Raw genomic sequence first — 21,720 nt, forward strand, 5'->3', positions numbered from 1 at the left:
GATTTTTTTGATTTATTGTAGAGATGAGGTCTCGCTGCCCAGGCGGGTCTTGAACCCACAGGCTCAGGCAATCCGTTCACCTCAGCCTCCCAAAGGCGCGGGATTACAGGCTGAGCCGCCAAGCCCGGCTTATTTTTATTTTTAATGGAGATGAGATCTCACACTGTTGCCCAGGCTGGTCTTAAGCCCTGGGACTCAAGCAGTTCTTCCACCTCAGCCTCCCAAAGTGCCGGGATTACAGGCGTGAGTCACCACCTGGCAGGTAATGAGTTTCCAATCATAGAAGAGAATTGTAAGACCATCTGCAGGAACAGACTTTGAAGCCACCCAGCTGAGTTATTTACCCTATTCATGCCTCACCTCTAGCCTATTCTTAAGAGATTGTCTTCCAGTCTTAGTTCTGACCATTCCCTTGACTGGCTTACTGCATTATAAGGTAGTCCATTCTACGTAAGGATTAATGCCCAGAAAGCTTGAGTCTCTTGATTACCCAGAAATTCACTTCCCTTGACGTCGTTGAATTCAGCTTCAACCCCAGCAGTGTTCTCTTCTGTGGTTTCTCCAGTTTTTCACGTGTAAAATGTTCTCTGTTCTTTACCAGTTCAGTCACCTCCCCTGAATGTCTCGTTTTACTAGTGCTTCTTTAAATGGGATATTTTGTGGTGTTCAGTATGGACGTTATCCAGTGGGAAAAATAACCGTGGCATTCCTTGGACTCGGCACTTTCTGTGCTCCCCAAAAATCCATTTTTCCAATCTATAGTAGCGGCTAGCATCCTTTTCCACATGGTTGTTACACAGTGTACTTCATCAGCTGAATTAATTTGGGATTGAGAAAAAATTACCTACTCAGTTGGGAATCAAGAGATACAAGTTCTTCTGGTATCACAGTGTAACCAGCTGGTTCAGAAAGATACCTAGCTTCTCTTCACTTTAATTTGACTCATCTGTAAAGTGGGACTGGATTAGACGGGTTGCTCTTATGAAGTCTTTCACTCTTTAACTGGATACAATATGCTTGATTTTTGAATTCTCCAGTAATTGTTTAGAACCCTGCTAGGGTTGTAGCCTTTCTCTCCACCCCACCCCACCCCACCCCCTCTTGCATTGAGGTTTCAGGGTTACTTTTGAACTATTTATTGCACCATTTAAGTTTAACTTTTGGTCCTCTGGTCTCAGTCGGGCATTACTTTTGAAGAGGAGACAGGACGATCTTTCAACCTTTAATCTAAAGATAAGCCTTATCACCTGGAAAGTGTGTCCAGGCAAACAAATCTGATGGGGGTTGGAAGTGCTGGGAAGAAGAGTTAAGCTTTGTCCAAACTCAAACTCAGGGAAGCAGATAGAAGTTTCATTACTGGTGCTTTGTTGATATGCTTTGTTTCTGAAATTTGGAAACATGAAGTGGCCATGATAAAAAGACTGTGTAAGCACATTTAAAACCTAGTTCCAAGGCTGTATGCTTAGTAAAACCTAACTTAAGACACATTATTAGAGAATGTTACTAATTGTTGCCCTTATATTTTTTTACTTAAAAAACAAGCATTTGCTAAAATGAATAGTTGAGTATATAAAATTGTAGAACAAGTATCAACTTTTTTTAGTCCTTGAGCTCTGTAGTTTTACTCATTTTTGAAATTTATGTGAAATTCAGTAGGATATTTTTTAAAAGTAAACATCTTTCGTTCTGTGTATTTTTTGTTGTTGTTGTTTGGTTTGTTTGTTTTTTTTGAGTTGGAGTCTCACTCTGTTGCCCAGACTGGAGTGCAGTGGCTGCTCCCGGCCACCGCAGCCTCAACCTGCTGGGCTCCGGCGATCCTTCCGCCTCAGCCTTCCAAGTAGTCGGAGCTACAGGCATGCGCTACCACGCCCGGCTGATTTTTTGATTTATTGTCGAGATGAGGTCTCGCTGCCCAGGCGGGTCTCGAACCTGCGGGCTCAGGCAGTCCACTCACCTCAGCCTCCCAAAGGCGCGGGATTACAGGCTGAGCCACCGAGCCCAGGTTGTTCTGTGTATTTTTTAAAGTTTGCTGTTTATCTTTTAAATGTTTAATTTTTTATTTAAAAATAATTTTCTTTCAGCCAGGTGGAAAGCATTTCAGTAAGATAAAGCCAAAATGGATTATCGCTATGGTAAGCAATCTTTCTACTACTCACCAAGGGTGAGCAGACAGATGTTAATGAGATTAAACTGATGGTAATTAATCTCTACTTGGTCAAGAAATAGTTCAGTGATGCAAATAGTTGTTTTTTGTTGTTGTTTTGTTTTTAAGTTGGAGTTTCACCCTGTCACCCAGGCTGGACTGCAGTGGCATGCTCACGGCCACTACTAGGCTCAGGCGATCCTTCCGCCTCAGCCTTCCAAGGATCTGGAACTGCAGGCACTCACCACCACACCCAGCTAATTTTTTTTATTTATTGTAGAGATAGGTCTCACCAAATTGTCCAGGCTGGTCTCAAATTTCTGGGCTCAAGCAATCCTCTCGCCTCCACCTCCCAAAGTGCTTACTTATAGACTGAAGTCATATTTTTGTCTTTGTTTACAGGATGGGTACATGATTCATACAGGATTTTTAAAACTTAAAAGACCACCAGAGTCACTGAATGATAGTGTAAACTAATGACTTGTTTGTGTTAGTAAAGTCCCTAACATCAAATACAAGAAAACCTTACTTTTTTTTTGTTGATGAGTTAGAGTCTTGCTCTGTCACCCAGGCTGAAGAACAGTGGCCACTCCCGGCCACTGCGGCCTCGACCTGCTGGGCTCAGGCGCTCCTTCTGTCTCAGCCTTCCAAGTAGCCGGAACTACAGGTGTGCGCCACCATGCCCAGCTAATTTTTTTATTTATTGTAGAGATGAGGTCTCAGCAAGTTGCCCAGGCTGGTCTGGAACCCGTGGGCTCAGGCAGTCCTCTCACGTCAGCCTCCTAAAGTGCTGGGATTATAGGCATGAGCCACCTCGCCTGGCTATTTTTAAAAGAAAACTGTTTTAAGTCACATCTGCGTTGACTCTGTGTTAACAGCCCTAGGGAAGAGGAGCTGTTTAGTGCTGCCTGCCACTTTTCTGTGTCAACCTGGAGGTTCAGATACAAGAAACAAAAAAGGGGGAGGATTGAATTTCTGAGGGAAACGCCCAGCTTCTGTCAAAGTGGCTCAGAATGACCTGGAGGGGGGGCGCTCTGTGCTTTGTGTTGTTTTGTTCTGCTCCTGCCATTGGTTGAGGCCGGTTCGGAAGGCCTGGACTGACTGTCCCTTGGAGGGTCTCCTGGGCGTAGCAAACAGCCCCCTGCTAACTAGGAGGGAAACTATTCCAGGGTGCTTTTATGTATCCAGCAAATGCTTGAGTGCCAGTTCTGTGCCCAGCACTGTGCTAGCCACAGGGCGGAGGAGGGACCAGCTGCTAAGCTAGTAAGTCAACCGTTGCAAAATGTGTTCAGTTCAACAAAGGAAAAGAATCACTGACTTGGGTGATCAAGGAAGGCTTTCTCCAGGAGTGATGTCGAAGGGTCAGAAGAAGCCAGTCAAACTTCAGACTGTGTAAAAGGACCAATTTAGCCAGACTCAGTGGCTCAGCCTGTAATCCCAGCATTTTGAGGGGCTGAGGCAAAGTGGATTGCCTGAGCCCGCAGGTTCGAGACCCACCGTGGCAACTTGGCAAGACCTCGTCTCTACAATAAACCAAAATTATCTGAGCATGGTAGTGCATGCCTGTAGTTCCAGCTACTTGGAAGGCTGGGTGGGAGGATCGCCAGAGCCCAGCAGGTCGAGGCTGCAGTGGCCGGGTGCGGCCACTGCACTCCAGTCTGGGCGACGGAGTGAGACTCCGACTCAAAAATAAAAAATAAAAGGAACAGATTTTGTTCCTATCAGGGACACATCTCTTCTAACTTATGGGTTCCCCCAGTAAACAGCATGAATGGTACTATAAATTATATTAAATTAGGAATTGCGCTGTTATTAATGAACTCACCCACTTATCAGCATGAATTCAAGGTGGCAGGTAGGTTTTAACATGGGCCTCCCCTTCTCCTCAGAGCGATCATGTCATTTTCTAAACTCTCTTCCCCAGTGAGACGTAAACTTCATTTTCCTAGTCGGAGGAGGAACGGGGTTGTGCTGGGGACAGGGCCAGCTGAGTGCTGGCTGGGACACTCTCTCCCCAGCCTGCCTCACTTCATTGACCACCCGGGGCCTGTCCCACCCTGCGTGGTGAGGTGACAAGGAGAAATTGTTCTGCTGGGTTACTTTTTTCTAAAACTCTGTCCACAGTTTTACTGTTTGAAAAACGCCATTATAGTGAACTTAATGCCAGGTGCTAAATGGTTCCAGGAGGAAGGAATGGGGTTGACCTGAGGGCGGATGTTTGTCGTCAGCAGTTTTGAACAGTTGTCGATGTGAATACTTTACCCGGATTTGGGGGGCAGGGAGCTGGAGTTGGTGCTTGGGGAAGAAGGGAAGGAGGGAAGGGAGGGGCAGTATGGGAGGGCAAGGGTCCCTTGCCTGTGACAAGGCCTGAGAAGGTTCTCAGAGCAGGCGGGCTGTCCCGGGGTCATTAGGGAAATGCAAGACAGAACCGCGATGAGCTGTCACCTATCTCCTGTTAGAGTGGCTGAAACAAAAGGACAGCAAGTGTCGACCAGAATGTGGAGAGACCAGAGCCCCATGCATCCCTGTTGAGATGGAAGGAAGGCGCAGCTCTGCTGGAGAATCAGTTAACCAGAGTATTCCCACGGGACCTGGCAGTCCACTCCTCAGCATGCATGCTCAGGAACTAAGCACACATGTCCACACAAAACCTGTACATGCGTGTTCGTGGCAGCGTACTCATAACAGCCAAAAGGAGAAAATAACACAGATGTCCATCAACTGATGACTGGACTGACACAGTGTAGTCTGTTCATATTCACATCGCGGAATATTATTTGGCAATGGAAAGGAGTGCAGTGCTAATCCACACCACAGCATGGATGGATCCTGGGCACAGGAACATGAAGGAGGGCGGTCACAAAGGCCTGTGTGGTGTTTGGTTCCATTTGTGTGGCGTGTCCAGAATAGGCAAACCCATAGAAACAGAAAACAGATGAGGAGTTGGAGGACGGATAGTCGGGAGTGACTGCCCACGGATGGGAGCGTTTCCCTTTGAAGGGATGAGAATGTCCTGAGCTTAGACCGAGGTGATGGCTGCAGGGTCTGTGAATGTGTAAAAAGTACTGCGCTGTATATGGTACAAGCGTGGGTTTTATGGTGTGTGAACTACCATTCCTAGACCTCGCGTGGTCATTTGGGTACATAGCTTAGTTGGGAGAGGTGCTTTGCACATCGACAAAAAAACAAAAAAAAACCCACAGATGGCTTGTTAGTTTGTTTTAGAAAAACATTAATTTCTTTTAACAAGTCTATTTTCTAATCTTGAGTACACTTGTAGGTAGGGGGGATACCTAAATTTTGTTTCCAAATGTTGTGAACAAATTAAGACAACCATGCTGAGATTTGATAAAATATTAGATAAAGTAAAAAAGTGCTTTTGTTTGAGACGTTTGATAGAGATCTAACGTTTTTATAGCTTAACAATGGCTTCTAATTTTAAATGGATACTTAATAAGGTTACTAGAATTGAATTTGTTTTCCCAAAGTTTGTGACTAACAGATCTGTTGTACTTAATAACTGTCCAGAGTTTTGAGCTTATAAATTATGTAGACCTAAAAATTGTCTAAAGTTTGGGAATTCACATGTTTAGAATGAAACTTGGGAAGAAACGTATGGCGATGACCCCCCCTTTTTTTTTCCTCTGAGAATATGCAGTCTCTTATTTTTCAGTAATTGCTGAGTCTTTGCTTTTCTACCATAAAGCTGTCAGGACTGATTTGTTAAGCAAAACTTGAAACTATTTCTGTTTCATAGTCCAAGAAGCACAGGCTCTGAAATTTTAAATAAAGCAAATTACAGTTTTTAAAGTTCTGATGTTAGGAAGTTGTTGTTGTTGTTTTTGTATTGTTTTGTTTTGTTTCCTCTCCTCGGCTTTTAGAAATGGTATTAAGACTGGAAACCCTGAGATTCCGAGGGTGGGTCACCAGGGCAGAAGCTGGTGATGCTGTTCTTTTCTTCCCTGGCCGCCCTGCCCCCTCCCAGGAAACAAAGCCTGTTTTGTTTCTCCCCTGCTTGTGAGGTCCCTGCACCCCATGTGGGTGCACGCCTCTGTGCTTTGTTGAAATGCCAGAGACACTCAAGGTAAAGAGCTGGATGCTTCTGGAGAGGAATAAATCCCAGCGTCAGTAGATAAACAAGGCTGTTTGAATTGGTCATTTAAGGGAGCTCTTTATATGGAAACCTTGTAGCACTGCTTGTATCCATAGGTAACAACATTTAGGCAAACACAGCCCAACTGCTTGCCAGTCACAGACTCTGCCTGTCACTTTCTCTGCAAGATTTTGCTGAATTCCGGGGCCTGGTTCTTCCTGCATCTTTTGATAGCCCCAGTGTTTTTTCCCGTTGTGTGGGTTCGAATAGTCAGATAACCTTAGATTCGAAAAAGACTGGATCAGCCAATTCCGTTTGCCACCAGCAACAGCTCTCGGTATCTCATTCTGGGAGACTGGTGAGAAACAAAGGACAGTCGCCTTTTTATTTTCATATAGTTTTGTTCCTGTCTAATTTGTTTTCATGGAGAATGTACATTTGTAAATAACTTATTAAATTTTATATTAATAAAAAATGTAGTGTAGAAAGCGCAAACACTTTATCTACTGGTTCTTTGTTTTGTTTTTTAAAGATGTGGGGTACAGTTCAGGGTTAGGTATACAAGTGGCCATCATGTAGGTAAAGTTTGGACCACCCTGTTTAAGAGATGAAATATTTAACCGTGTATAGCTCTAGCATCTATGCTGAGATTAGCCATGTTCTGTAATTCCAACCCTCTTCAACTTGCTAACAGGCTATTTTCTAGCAGTTTGAGTTTTTTTAATTGCTTGGAACTGAAAACGTTTTTCCCAATAGTTGTTTGCTTTAGACCTCAGTGTTTATCGTATATGGTGGAGCTCCGATTAGTCCCACAATTCATATCTAGCATTCTCTTACTGTCGAACCTGACCTAGCATAAGGTAGCAAACATCTGCATGTGGAAATATGTTAAGTGTTCTACTGAAATGCCAGGGCATGCGTCACCGAAAAAGAAAAAAGACAGACTCCCTTTAGCTCCATTTTTACCTCTCATGTCTTCTTCCATTTAGGTCTGATGGGAGAGATGAACACACATCACGGTGAACCGTGGGGAGACTTAGGGAAAGGGAATGGCATGATAAGGGGGGGTGTGTTTTGGAGGAGAGAGGCATGGGCACTCGAGGGCGGATGGGCTCATGAGAGCACGAGCTGAGTGTCCATAGGAGTCATAACTGCAAGGATTAGGAAGAACTGTTCTGGAGGAGAGAGGAAGCTGACATTTAGGGAGCATCCGCCCTCGCGGGTTTTTGGGAGAATACTCAGTCCTCATAACAGCCCCAAGAGGGACATGTGAGTATCTCTGGCCAAGTGGAAGGAGTTGAGAATGAGTTACTGAATGCGTGTGCCCAGCTCTAGTCCAGATTCGTTTGACTCTAAAGGCCGTTTTTGTAGTATACCACGGTACCTGTCAGTTGTGCATACAGGTTGCTGGCTGTAGATAAAAGCAATTTTGTTAAATGAGGTTGCTGGTACCAGGCAAATCTTAGCTCTCAAAAAATGGCTGGCTTTTTTCCTGTGCACTCACCTGTAAAATACTAATCATGAAAAGACTAGTCATGAAAAACGAGAACATTAGGTGCATTCGTGCTGTGCCAGGATAAGCTCCAATGGGCTGGATTTAGTTGCCAAATAAGTAAAGCAAAATTATGCAGTTTTCAGATTAAAAGTGGGTGAATTTCTCTGTCACCTGGAAATGAGGAAAACCTAGCTCAAATTTCAATAGTGATTGATCATTTTGACTACTTACAGAATAAGCTCTTATGGAAAACAAAGAAGCAAAGTAAAAAGATGGCAGATGGGAAAAGTGTAACTTATATCACAAAGATTTCTTATGCTTAGTGCATCATAGGTTGTCTAAAAGAAAACAGGCAGAGACCAGTACCCTATAGAAAAAGATATGACTCAGTTCACATAGTATAAAATTTTAGATATGAAAATTGCACCAACTTTCTTAAGATGTAGCAAAAATAAAATTTATACTGAAATACTATTTCTCATCTTTCAGATTGACAAATAACAAAAATTTGAGGGAAAAAGGACACTCCTGTACATTACTGGTGGGGCAGAAGTACCATCCCTGGGGCACGAGTGTGGCAATTCCAGCAAAACTTGCTTTGAGCCTCCACCCAGGCCATTCCCATCCAGGGTTTTACCCAGAGATAACGGCAGCAGAAACACAGAATGATGTGTGAGTGTTCTCTGCAGCACACTTCACCCATAGTGAAGATCTCATGTTGGCTGGATTGAATGTTAACCAGCTCTTTCAAAAAGAAAATGGGAGGGGGGTATCTATTTGCTGCTTTTGAGTGATTTAAGTTTATATTATTAAGTAGGAAAAAAACGAGGGGCGTATTGAGAGTATGGTGAAGGGGTTGTATAAGTGTTTGCTTCGATTTTTAAAAATAGAATAAACTAGCCGGGCTCAGTGGCTCAGCCTATAATCCCACGCCTTTGGGAGGCTGAGGTGAGTGGATTGCCTGAGTCCGCGGGTTCAAGACCCACCTGGGCAACTTGGCGAGACCTCATCTCTACGATAAAAATCAAAAAATTAGCCGGGCGTGGTAGCGCGCAGCTGTAGTTCCAGCTACTTGGAAGGCTGAGGTGGAAGGATTGCCAGAGCCCAGCAGGTCGAGGCTGCGGTGACCAGGAGCGGCCACTGCACTCCAGTCTGGGCGACAGAGTGAGACTCCAACTCAAAAAACAAAAAAAATAGAGTAAACCCCGAACTGATTTTTAAAAACTGTCTGAGGTGGGAGGAGGGGAGTGGTGCATAAAGCAAGTCTCTAAGACGCAGAAGTGGAACGTCACAAGTGAGGCTGCATGGTCTGGTGATGGCCTGTCCTGGAGGAATTATTTCAGGTGACTTTAGGCCACAGTGGTTTCACTGTATAAACCTAATGAAACATCTGAAGGACAAAAAAATGACAGAGAAATCTGAAACTTTAATCATTCTGTTGATCATTATAATGTTATTTGTATGTAGTTGTATATGATGGAGGATGATACGTATTAATGTTAGAACCAATTTTCCCTCAAAGGCGTAAAATAGTCCACAGTAAATGTCTGATCCATCCCCTCTGTGTGTATATTTTCAGGATAATGCATTGGTTCCATGGCATCCTCCCAAAGGCAGTCAATAAAGGCTTTTTAAAAAAATTATGAAGTCACATTTTTATGTGAACTTAGTTAACTATCTTTTTCTGTAGGGTTATCGGTCTTTTCCTGTTTTATTTTAGACAACCTATAATATACTAAGGATTCAGATAAAATTTATTCTGCACCTTACCTGTTCAAATAATTGTTGTAAGATCAAAGAAGCGAAGTAAAAACCGTGAATCCTAAATTTGAATGGGAAATTCATGTGATAAATGTTAATCACAATAGAAATTATAATTATTGCCACAAAATGTAACCAGGCCTTTGTGTCCAACTTGCTTGCAGCAAATCAAGAGGTGGAAAAGCATGCTGAATGGTACCATGGGGAGGCAGTTGGCCAAATTTGGGGTACAAAAAATTTTGCAGGGCTCATGACACAGTTTATTCAACAAATAAGTGGCAGAGCGAAAATAAATTGGTGGATGGGCTTGTCAAACACACATTGCCTGGTGTCTCCAAGGTTTTTCATTCAGTAACCCTGGCCAGGGCCCTTGAATTTGCATTTCTAAAAAGTCGGTAGGTATTCCCACTCCTGTCCATCCGGAAACTGCAGAACCATGTTATTAAAGATGTAGATTAAGAAATGCAATGTGTAGACCGTGTTTGGATTCTGTTTTGAACAAACCAGTCGTAAAAAGAAAAAAAAGTCTTTGATAACAGTATGAACTTTTTTTTTTTGAAGTTGGAGTTGAAGTCTCACTCTGTCGCCCAGATGAGTGCAGGGGCCGCTCCCGGCCACTGCAGCCTCGACCCGCTGGGCTCCGGCGATCCTTCCGCCTCAGCCTTCTGAGTAACCAGAATTACAGGCATGCGCTACCACGCCCGGCTGATTTTTTGATTTATTGTAGAGATGAGGTCTTGCCAAGTTGCCCAGGCGGGTCTCGAACCCACGGGCTCAGGCAATCCACTCACCTCAGCCTCCCAGAGCGCGGGATGACAGGCTGAGCCACCGAGTCCAACTAGTATGAACTTTTGAGACCATAAAGGAATTGGTGAAATTTGATAATATACTCATGGTATTGTAATTAAGTTTTTTTGTTGTTTTTGTTTGTTTGTTTGTTTTTGAGTCAGGGTCTCACCCTCTCAGGCTAGAGGGCTGTGGCACAATCACAGCTTACTGAGTCTTGATCTCCTGCCTCAGCCTCCTGAGTAGCTGGTATTACTGGCGCACACCACCACGCCTGACTAGGAGCGCCTGTCTTTTAAAAATGCACATCGAAATTATTTATGGGTGAAATGCTATAATGTTTGCTTGGAAATAATTGAAAGAAAAAAGTAGATGAGGCTGGAGGTAGAACAAGACAGACCACGTGCTGGTCAACAGGAAGGTGATGAGTAGTGAGTATGCAGGGATTCATTATCTATGTTTTGTGTGTTTATGTAAAATTAGTTTAAAAATTCAAAATGCATGTTTGGCAGCATGAAAACACATTCCTAAGTAGTTCATGGGATAAATGTTAATCACAATAGAAATTATAAATATTTGTAACAGTCATGGATTCATGGGGGGTACTATTTCAAAACATATGGCATGCCGGTAAAGCAGAACTTATAAAGGTAAATTTGAGTTAAGTCTTCCCCAAAAGATTGTAAAGGAAATAAGTTCAACTCAAAAGTTGGAAGGTGAAATACAGAAAGTGAGATTGTAGAGGCTCATTCCTATAATCCCAGCACTCTGGGAGGCTGAGGCGAGAAGATCACTTGAGCCCAGGAATTTCAGGCCAGCCTGGGCAACATGAGGGAAAGGGGAATTGGCAAATGGAAGGGAAATTAGTAGGATTTCTGTATTGTCTGATATCTTAAGTCGTTAATGTTCTGCCTCACTGAGTCAATTCTCGGCGTACGCAGAAATGACTTGGTGGTTTTTCAGCATGTGCTTTGTGTGAGGCACCAGGCGAGGCACTGAAGACCCATGTGACCCTCTGTGAGGAGCTTATGCCTTGTAAACGCAAAAGTCACAATCAGGTGAGCAATGTCAGTAGTACAGGGTTCCCAGGCATTCCTGAGAGGAGAAGGTTCTCAGTGAGTGTGATGGACTCTGGGAGCACCTTGGGGTTTGGCTTAAGGCTCTGAGAAGAGGTGGGGTTGACCAAGCAGCTGCTGTTTTATGATGGGAGCCCATGAAACGTCACCACACGGAGCTTGCTGTGTGGCTGGGAGGCCAACAGGGTGCAGGAACTGTCAGTGTGTGTGGCTCCGGAGTTTTGCAGCAAGGTTTATGTGAGGGATTGGTCTGTGGTTTTCCCTTAGTATCCTTGTAAGGCATCACGGTTCTGCTGGCCTCCTAAGTGTTGGAAAATATTCCTTCTTTGTCGTGCTATGAAAGAAGTTTATAAGATGGGTGTTACTTCTCTCTTGGCTGTGGAGCCATTTGGGTCTGGAGTTTTCTTTAGTCAGTGTGTATTAAACAGTGACCCAAGATTTCAACTTAACAAGTTGCATTATGTGTCTGAACAGGTATACTCTTTCTTACTAACATTTTCAAATAAAGCTTTTTTTCTTTTTTTTTTTAATTTTAGAGTCATGGGGTACATGTGAGGAATGAGTACATAGGGATGGTGCATGTGTGTTTCTAGGTCTGGGCTTCTGGTGGGTCCACCTCTGCCCCCTCCCTGTGGTGAGCATGGTAACAGGGTGGTTTGGGGTCCCTTGTTCCCTCCCTGCTTTAGCAGTGCCCACTGTCTGTTCCCATCGTTATGCTCGTGTGTGCCCAGGGTTTAGGTCCCACTTATGCGTGAGAACAGATTTTCATTTCGTGGGTAATTCATTTCGAATCTTGGTCGCCGGCTGCGTCCCTATTGCTGTGGAGGATATAATCTCGCTCTTTTTTATGACTGTGTAGTGTTCCGTAGTGTACAGTTACTTAAAACTTCCATCTGCGTGCTGAGGTGAGGCCACAGTTTGATCCCTGTTTATGTCAGGGACAGAAATTCACTAGTGTAAAAATCCAGTTCATTCTAGTCGCCAAATGGTGTGTCAGAGACAACTAAAAAAAATGTTTTTGCTTACTTGGGCTGTCTGGTGGGAGGACAGTTGTGCCCGGTGACTTGTGGACTCAACATTCTATGTGCACGGGTCGGACCAGTGTAGTCTCATCACTTTCTTAGGGGCATGTGTACACCTGCATACACACATGTCTCCATATACAGGCATATACTAAGGTTTGGTGATGTTGATGGGTTTTTCTAATCAGAATGCTTTGTCCCAGTTGCTTTTGGGGATGAATTTTAAGTTTATCTTTTGCCAGCAGTAATATATTTGCGTCGTTCAAACTTCAGAAGTGATCAACAAGTCTCTCCAGCAAAGCCTTCTGGTCACCCAGCTTCCCCTCTCCAGAGCCTGCAGTGTTGTTCGTGGCTTTTCAACTGCTCTTCCATTCACAGCTTCTGGATAGACAATATATATATCCCCGCTCCCCGTCTTTACGCTTTCCCTTCTGCGTTCTGCTTTTCACTAAATGCATCTCAGCCCGTTTCGTCTCATTGCATGTAAGCGCTGCCTCTTGTTTCTTTCCTCCTGTGACTGCCTTGTGTCTGGCTTGAATCAGGGTGCCGACCATGCTCACACGGCCACTGTGATACTGACGATGGCAGTTGTGTCCTATGTTCCTCCCACCCGGCACTGTGTTGAGTGTCCCCGGTTGCTGTTGAATAACAAAGTCGTTGTTTTCTCTTCCTTAACGAGTTTCTCAGGACAGATTTTTTTTTCTTTTTTTAAATTTCAGCCATGAGCCAGAGACTGAGTCAGAGCGCGCCCGTGAAACAGCCGCCACCCCTGGCCCCCCAGAGCCCACAGGGAGGTGTCCTGGGGGGCAGCGGCTCCAACCAGCAGCAGCAGATGAGGCTCCAGCAGCTGCAGATGGAGAAGGAGAGGCTGAGACTGAAACAGCAAGAGCTGCTGCGGCAGGTGAGGCCCCAGGTAGAGACCAGCCTTCCAATTCTCGGGGTTCATTTTCCTGGGGAGGGTGGGCACATTTCATTCTAGCACGTGTTTGTGACCGAGGAGGGCTGTCTCATCAGGCTAGAATGATACAGGGACACCCAGGCCAGCTGTGTCCTCAGTTTCTTGACAGGCTTTTGATCACACGGGTGGACCCTGTGAACCTGGCCATGGTCACACAACTGAGAAGTCAGGGGAAGCAGGGCGCATCCTCTAGTGTACATGCCACTGTAGATTTCTGTGTTACTGATGTCGCCCAGGGGGAAAGTGATGTCACCTTGGGACATCCCTTGGGGAGAAGCATCTTGCGCTTATTTGTGGGAGGGGATATCCCAAAAGATGTTTCTCTAATGACAGACACATGGCAATGTTATCGAATCTGAGAATTTTCACTGAAAACATCATAAAGGTTATCTCCAGGTTGAGAAGATGCCAGTGTGCCTTCCGACAAGCTACTTTGGGATATTGTTCCATTCTGGGACCCAGCAGTGGAGGATGGGAAGCCCCTTCTGGCCATTTCATCAGAAGTGTTTCAGGAAATCCTGGTGGATTTTGTGTTCCCAAAGAGTAGATCATTCTTCATCTCGAAATTAATTTTTACTTTAAGTCAGAGTAGTTAGAACAAGTTCGGCTATCGGGGATGTGATCTTTTGTTAAGCAATGTAGACATTTTAATTCTTTTTTTTTTTTTTTTTTTTTGAGTTGGAGTCTCACTCTGTCGCCCAGAGTGAAGTGCAGTAGCCGCTCCCAGCCACCGCAGCCTCGACCTGCTGGGCTCCGGCGATCCTTCCGCCTCAGCCTTCCAAGTAGCCAGAATTATAGGCATGCGCTACCATGCCTGGCTGATTTTTTGATTTATTGTAGAGATGAGGTCTCGCTGCCCAGGCGGGTCTCAAACCCGCGGGCTCAGGCAATCCACTCACCTCAGCCTCCCAAAGGCGCGGGATTACAGGCTGAGCCACCAAGCCCGGCTGACATTTTAATTCTACATGCGACATTTTTTAATAGATATTAGAAACAGCGCAATAGTGATACAGGGTCAAGAGGTTCAAGTACATTTGAAACAAAGTCTTCTTTTCCCTGTTTCCCTAGTTCTCTCCTCGGGGTATAAATAAATGGTGAGTTTCTTAGGTTTTGTCTTTTGTTATTTTCCCAGAGACGTTCTGTTAACAAACATAAAATACTTGGATCTGTACTATTTTCTTCCTACCTAAATCATAGCATATTAAGTGCAGACATGTAAAAGTCAGCATACTCTACATTTCTGTTACCAGGGTGGATGTATGTAAAGATCTGGTTTTTTAAGTGGTTGTATTTTTAAGTGTCTCTTGAATGTCAGTGAAAATACACGAACTCAGTACTCTCTCTGAACTCTAATCTGGGATTTAAGGAGCTTGCACCCGAGGAGCTAAATTAAGCCATGGAATCCTAGACAGACTCACCTTTAAACTGGGCTGTCTAGAATTCTCATGGGGTTGGCATCAAAGCTGTGATCGAGGAAGAAAGGATGTTCCAGTATGGGATGTCAGGCACTGCCGGAGTTCAGAACGCAACACTCCAGAAGACGGTGCTTGGACAAGCTCAACTAAAGAAGCAGGCCCAAGGTCCCAGAGCACAGGGTGCGGCAGTGCTCCGAGTTCCTTTATCTGGACCTACCAGGAAGGAGCACAGTTGCCCTTCCATCCCCTCCTGTTTGTATTAGCCAGAGAAGATCGAAACACATCTGAGAGGAAGAGACAGGAAATTCAACATCACACCTAGAGTGCCCAGGGGAACTTGGCCCAAACTGTTGTCTGTTCTCAGATCCCATTCAAATTTCAAAGAGAATGATTGACTAACCATTGTCTACGAGTTGGACCCATTCGTGTCCCCTAAAAGTCGCTTACCAGCTTCCAGAAGACCACATGTCCCCCTGTGACCTGGGGCGTGTAGGAGTCATTCTCCTGCAATACCCCTGTGCTTACGCAGGCCAAGTACATTTGTATGCCTTTTTCCCTATCAGTCTGTTGATTATCAGTTTATTTTCAGTGAAAGTTTTAGGCGGCAGAGGGAAGGTTTCCCCCTGCCCCTACCAAGAGGTCTTAGAAGACATGCTTCTTTGTCTGCCATAAAGAAGGGTTGTCAGAGGCACCTGCTGACAGTTTTTTACCCCTAACTGACTTCCTAGTGAGTTACTATAAAGGAAGAGTGTTTTTCAGTTACTATTGTTAAAACAAGGTGTCACCATCAAGAATATTATTACGTGGCTATCAGTAGAAATAAGACAATTTAAAAGTATGTTTTATATAAGCTACATTCGTCATTTTCCCTTTTGGTATTACTGAGTGCTAACTGGTCTAGGTAAATACAGGTCTCCATTTCATATGAGAATGAAACTATCAAAATCAAAAAGCTTTTATAAGAAAAAATTTAATTGCTAATGCCAAAGTCTTGCTGTTTTTGATATGATTGTTTAAGCTTAGACATGGGATCATTTACCACTTTGTTGTATGCCGTAGATCAGTGTGAGTGTTTTTGGTGGGAAAATGCTGCTACTTGTAAAACTCTTCCTTCCGAAGAGTTTTTCTAAGTCTTACTCTCATTCTTACTCCGGGTGATGGGTCCTAGACAGAATAGCTTCTCTTCTTTTAAAGGTAACTTCTTTGTTCCTTCTTTACTACCTACTGTGTTGTCTTTTCTTATTTTGAAGTGACAAACCTGCCCTAGTCTCATACTAATAGTCTATTTTTTAGAAATGTTTTTGTTTTTTAGCTATCGATGTAAATCCAGTATATCTTAAGCCTTTTGACTTCTTGCAAACTTCTTCCGTTGACAGTTTCTCTTATCACTGAAACTTCAAATCTATTTTATCTGCTTTATTTAATACTCAGAAGCAGAGAACGTACCTGACCAATATCAGGTTTTGGTCCCGACACCCAGCATCTTGCTGTCCTGTCCCCAGGGCTGTTAAGAACTCCTGAGGCTTCCATTGTGCTTTGGGTACCTCTGTTGGCGCCTGTCTCCTTCAGTCTGCCGCTTCTTGGGTAGCTTGGGAATTCTGTGCTATGGTGATATGTCTGGATACAGTATAAGTCAGCCTACGCAGCCAGGCCATGGAGCCTAAAGTAATTTTTATCCGTCTTATTTTTCACTCTTAGGCAATGCGGAATATCAATCCCAGCACAGCAAATTCTCCAAAATGTCAGGTAGGCTCTTATCTGATGTTTTAGCATTGAAAAAAAAAGAAAGATATTAGGAAAGAGAGAAACTTAAAATTCTGGGGGTCTGTCCTCACGAAGATTAGCCCAGGGTATACCTAAACCATCTTTCTACCAAGAGACTTAAGTTAACGTTGTTGTTTCCAGAAAGTCCACCCAGTCTGTTCCTCCCAGTGCTCCCAGAGTATGTCTATGTCTAGTATTTATTTTGAGTCCACAGAGTTCGGTTTTATTCCGTATTTGAAATGTATTACGTCTCAATTGTGCATCCTGTCAGCTTCTAAATGTACCTAATTTTTATTTGAATAGCTTAAAATAGTATTTGGTATGCTTCACAGGAATTAATAAATTGAACAATAGCAGGAGTCCTACAGATGACTTACTTGGGTAGGCTAGTTTTGGAAGTCTTATCAGAGTCATGATATTATGAGGGGGAAAGAAAATCCCCTCTAGCGGACATTCCAAAGGAAGACTAATCAAAATTGTCAGAAGAGGCAGGGCAGGACCTGCCTGGACAGTGTTCCAGAGTTCCTTGATGGCTTTCATCAATATTTCTCCCCGATGAACCCCAGGGAGCATGGCTTCTGAAGGCATCTTGCTTAGATGGGAAGGTTGTGGCCGTTTTTTCCTTCTGACACAGGCGCTTGTCTGACTCGTGGCAAGAATCTCATTCTCGAAGCCACAGGTGTCCTGCATGTTTAAGGTCCATCGATTAGAAAGGTGAGGAGCTGGAGGCTCACTGCACCTTGTCTTGGGCAGAAGCAACCCTGCGGTGCCTCCCGTTCTCGACAGCTCGTTCCGGACTGAGCTGAGTAAGTGTGTTGTATTCGAGTCAGCTGTGGAGGTGGGAGCTGGTGGGATGCCACTCCTTTCGAATACCAGTGACTTGTCCATTGGAGGACCGTGGTGATCCGTTAGATGCAGCCCTCATAGAGACCAGTTCATTGTGTGAGAGGGGAAATCTCTTCTTGATCTGTCTCGTAAATTCCTCCATTCAGTCCAAAGATCAAGTAAGGGGCAACTCATAGCAGGTCATCTTCAAAGTGGAGCGCAGAGGTTCTCACGCCAGACACATTTGAAGGTGGAGAGCAACACGGCGTAGGAGCTTCAAAACGTGGAAATGTTTTTCTTTGCTTTCTCTTGGAAGTGTTCCGAAGGAAGGCTTTTGTTATGGTAAATCGAAGTAGGAGCAGAAGTTAGCTCAAAGGAAATGTGGATTCTAGTTAAAAGTCCTCTGTGCCAAAGTGGATATTGAAATTGTTTCTTTTTTTCTCTACTCAGATCTGAAACCTTAAATGTGGGAAACAAATTAAAGCCTTCTCAGTTCATATTTGAGTAGAAGAGTATATAATTGCTGTTATTAAAATGATCAAAAATTCTTGCATTCCTCTAAATAATAAAGCTTTAGAAGAGGTAAGGCTTATCAATCATAAACATTCTACAGTATTAAAATTACAGAATTGATTGCTTAGATTTGCCTAGGCTGGAGCCAGGAAACCTGAAAGAGAACGGCTTTTTGTTTGTTTGAGTTAGAGTCTCACTCAGTCGCCCAGCCACCGCAGCCTTGACCTGCTGGGCTCTGGTGATCCGCCTCAGCCTTCCAAGTAGCTGGAACTACAGGCGCGCGCTACCAGGCCTGGCTAATTTTTTGATTTATTGTAGAGATGAGGTCTCGCCAAGCTGTCCAGGCGGGTCTTGAACTCGCCTGCTCAGGCAATTCACTCACCTCGGCCTCCCAAAGCGCAGGATTACAGGCTGAGCCTCCAAGACCAGCCAAGACCAGCTTTTTAAAATCCACTTTGCTTATGCTGAAGGTTAAAATATTGATTCCTTGTGTATGTTTTGTTGTCAGTGTATTTACCTGGTGCAGTTGTGAAGATCGTCAGTACGTGTATGAAATTCCAGAACAGGGTTAAATTCGCTGTAGCTCAGATACAAGGAACCCCAGGCTCTGTTTGTATCAAGAAAGCATTTGACCTTAGGGTAGATGTCGGGAAAGACTTCACAGAGAAGAGTCTTATCTTAAGATGGCTTTAAATATAGTGTTTTCTGGGATATTCAAGAAAGCGGCAAAAGCCATCTCGGTCTTCAAAGCACATAGAAAGACATAGCATAATACCAGAGTGCCAAGCACGGTGGTTCAAAGTTTTGTTTTACTTTTCTTTTTGGGTCAAAGTCTCACTCTGTCACCCAGGCTGGAGTGCAGTGCCGCAATCACAGCTCATTGCAGCCTGGAGTCAGACCATCCTTCTACTCGGTCTCCCGAGTAGCTGGGGCTGTAGGTGTGTACCACCACATCTGGCTTTTTGTTGTTGTTGTTGTTGTTCTTTGGTAGAAACAAGGCTTCACTGTGCTTCCCAGGCTCGTCTTGAACTCCTGGGCTCAAGCAGTCCTCTCGCCTTGGCCTCCCAAAGCACCCAGCCTGTTTTACTATTCTAATAAATATCAGTGCAGCTGAGTTGACAAAGCAACAGTGAAGTCATTGTCATTATTTTATAGTAATAGACCTCATTTGCTGTGGGAACTATAGACATACCCAATTCCAAAATGTTCATGAATTACTAACTTCAAAGGTCGTTCAACGTACTTCTGAAAGAATTAACAAATTGTGTCTGATTGTAGAATTCTGTGGTCATGTACCCTGATGTCAGTATGGATGGGATTAGTGAAAACTCCTAAGAGATTGACTTGAGTGATATTAAAATGTAAAATTTTTAAAAATAAAGAACTTCAAAGGCACTTATGTATCTCCATTAAATAAGGAAATTTTAGTTGCCTTAATTTATTACAATGTGTTTGCAGAATTTGGGGAAATTTTGTGATTACAGAGCTTAAAATTTTAATTTCATTTTGATTGTTCACAATTTTTATGTTTCAAAGGCAGTTTTTATTCTCAGAAGAAGCTTTTTGAAACTGTCAGCATCGTTGCTTTGTGAGAGTGGGCATTTAGTGCTCAGTTTTCTAGTGGTAACACCAGTTTTCACACTGGTGCTCTTCTGTGAATGGGAAAAACCTTCGGAGAGCAAGGGCTTAGGAGAGCCTCCCAGCTCAGTTTCGGGGTCTTTTGAGAGAAGCCTTAAGGGGAAGATGTCCCCCTGGGTGTGAACGTTTTAACCTTCCCTTGTGTTTAAGAATATGGTTCTGGCCTGTAATCTCGCGCCTTTGGGAGGCTGAGGTGAGTGGATTGCCTGAGCCCGCGGGTTCAAGACCCGCCTGGGCAACTTGGCGAGACCTCATCTCTACAATAAATCCAAAAAAAAATCAGCCGGGCGTGGTAACGCGTGCCTGTAGTTCCAGCTACTCGGAAGGCTGAGGCGGAAGGATCGTCGGAGCCCAGCAGGACGAGGCTGCGGTGGCCGGGAGTGGCCACTGCACTCCAGTCTGGGCGACAGAGTGAGACTCCAACTCAAAAAAAAAAAAAAAAATGTGGTTCTGAAGTCGGGGCCTCCCTGATCCTGTGAGATCCGGACTGAACCCTGCAGCCTGGCTCAGGGTCTGTGGTCAGTGCCTCCGCCCTCGCGGGTTCTGGTCAGGCTGGCTGTTCTTCCCCTGGCTGGGTGTGCTGCTGCTTCGTGGCTATTCTCACAAGCTTTCCCCCATGAGGCCCTTGCTTACCCCCCACCTTACAGATTCAGGTGGCTCCTTTCTCCTATTAGGCCTAAGTCAGCCTTTATCCTCAAGCATCCTCATCAGAATTCTCGAAGCTACCCAGAAGGGAGCAACGGACTGCTGTGTCCAGATGTCTTAACTCGCCAGCCAGTGTTGTTCCAATTGAAGTGGTCAGAAATATGATGTGGAATTGTTTTTGTTTCTGAGCAAATAATTGCTTCATTTTACCTAGAAATGATAGTATTTTTGCAGCTAATGAATAATATACATAGTTACGCCAGAGCCAGTCCCTGGTACAATGAGTGATACCACCCATGGGGTATCCAGGTCATTGTACTGCACCATTACCCCAGACAGTGAAGAGATTCAGGTGTTCAGAGCTGTCATAAGCTAGAGCAAAACAAGACCTGCTCAGAACCACGTGGAGACAGTTGCCAACAGCCTTGTTCTCTTGACTTTAGTGATAGTAAGGAATTTGACTGTTTTTCCTCCAAACTATTTTATGTTAACAGACTCTGGGAAACTGTTTCAGAATCCTGTTAACACTTTTTTCTGACATAATCTCTCTTCTCTTCGAAGTTCTCACATTAAGCAAATAATATTTGTTTCCCAGTGAATAGTTTACACTTTCTTTTTCTCTTTTGAGTCATAGTCTCACTCTGTCACCCAAGCTGGAGTGGTGGCTCATGGCCACCGCAGCCTCGACCTGCTGGGCTCAGGCAATCCTTCCACCTCAGCCTTCCCAGTAGCTGGAACTGCAGGTGAGCGCCACCCAGCTAATTTTTTGATTTATTGTAAAGATGACATCTCGCCAAGTGGCCCAAAGTGGTGTCGAACCCGTGGTCTCGGGCAGTCCTCTCACCTCGGCCTCCCAAAGTGCTAGGATTATAGACTCGAGCCACCATGCCCGGCCTACACTTTTTTTTAATGGGTATGTTGGAAACTTTATACAGTGGCTATGACCCGCGTACCCTTATAGTTTATTGCATTTGTTTTATTAACTAAAATTGCCTCTTCCTTGATGTTTGAACAATGCCATAATAACTTTTCTTACTTTAATTGAGGCGATAATTAAATAACACAAATTGCAAAAACGCCTAAATCCAAAAGTCTGTCAGAAAGAGTGATGGCCTCAGTCCGGGAGTTCAACAGCCTGGACAACGTAGCAAGAACTCATCTCTACCAAAAATAAAATAAAATTAATCAGGCATGGTGATGTGCGCTTGTACTTCCGGCTACTTGGAGACTGAGGCAGAAGGGCTGCCTGAGCCCAGGAAGTCAAGGCTGCTGTGGGCCATGATTGTGACACTGAACTCCAGCCTAGGCGACAGAGTGAGACCCCATCTCAAAAAAGAGAGCACCAGTTTTGGATGTTACTTTTCAGCATTTAGGATTATCATAGAGTTCTCAAAACTGCTTCCAAATCCATGTGCATGCTATTTTTAGTCAAAAAGTTGTTCTCAAGTTGAAGATACTTTGGTAAATGGCACAAACCTTAAAAAGCAAAAAGTAAGGCCCAGTGCGGTGACTCAAGCCTGTAATCTCAGCACATTGGGAGCCTGAGGCGAGAGGATTGCCTGAGTCTAGGGGTTCGAGACCAGCCT

General features: G+C 44.2%; 1 protein-coding gene across 2 annotated transcripts in view; it reads left to right on the forward strand.

Moving 5' to 3' along the window:
- The window catches only part of YAP1 (Yes associated protein 1), a 119,472-nt gene that overhangs the window by 82,822 nt on the left and 14,930 nt on the right, over positions 1-21,720 (forward strand). For both annotated transcript variants that reach the window (XM_008058695.2, XM_021712673.1), the window contains 2 exons: positions 13,096-13,277; positions 16,448-16,495. In XM_008058695.2, the coding sequence (XP_008056886.1) occupies positions 13,096-13,277; positions 16,448-16,495 (230 nt within the window). The remainder of the gene's footprint in view (positions 1-13,095; positions 13,278-16,447; positions 16,496-21,720) is intronic.

Source organism: Carlito syrichta, unplaced genomic scaffold (assembly GCF_000164805.1).
Source record: "Carlito syrichta isolate Samal-C Ts95f unplaced genomic scaffold, Tarsius_syrichta-2.0.1 Scaffold303596, whole genome shotgun sequence".
NCBI lineage: Eukaryota > Metazoa > Chordata > Mammalia > Primates > Tarsiidae > Carlito > Carlito syrichta.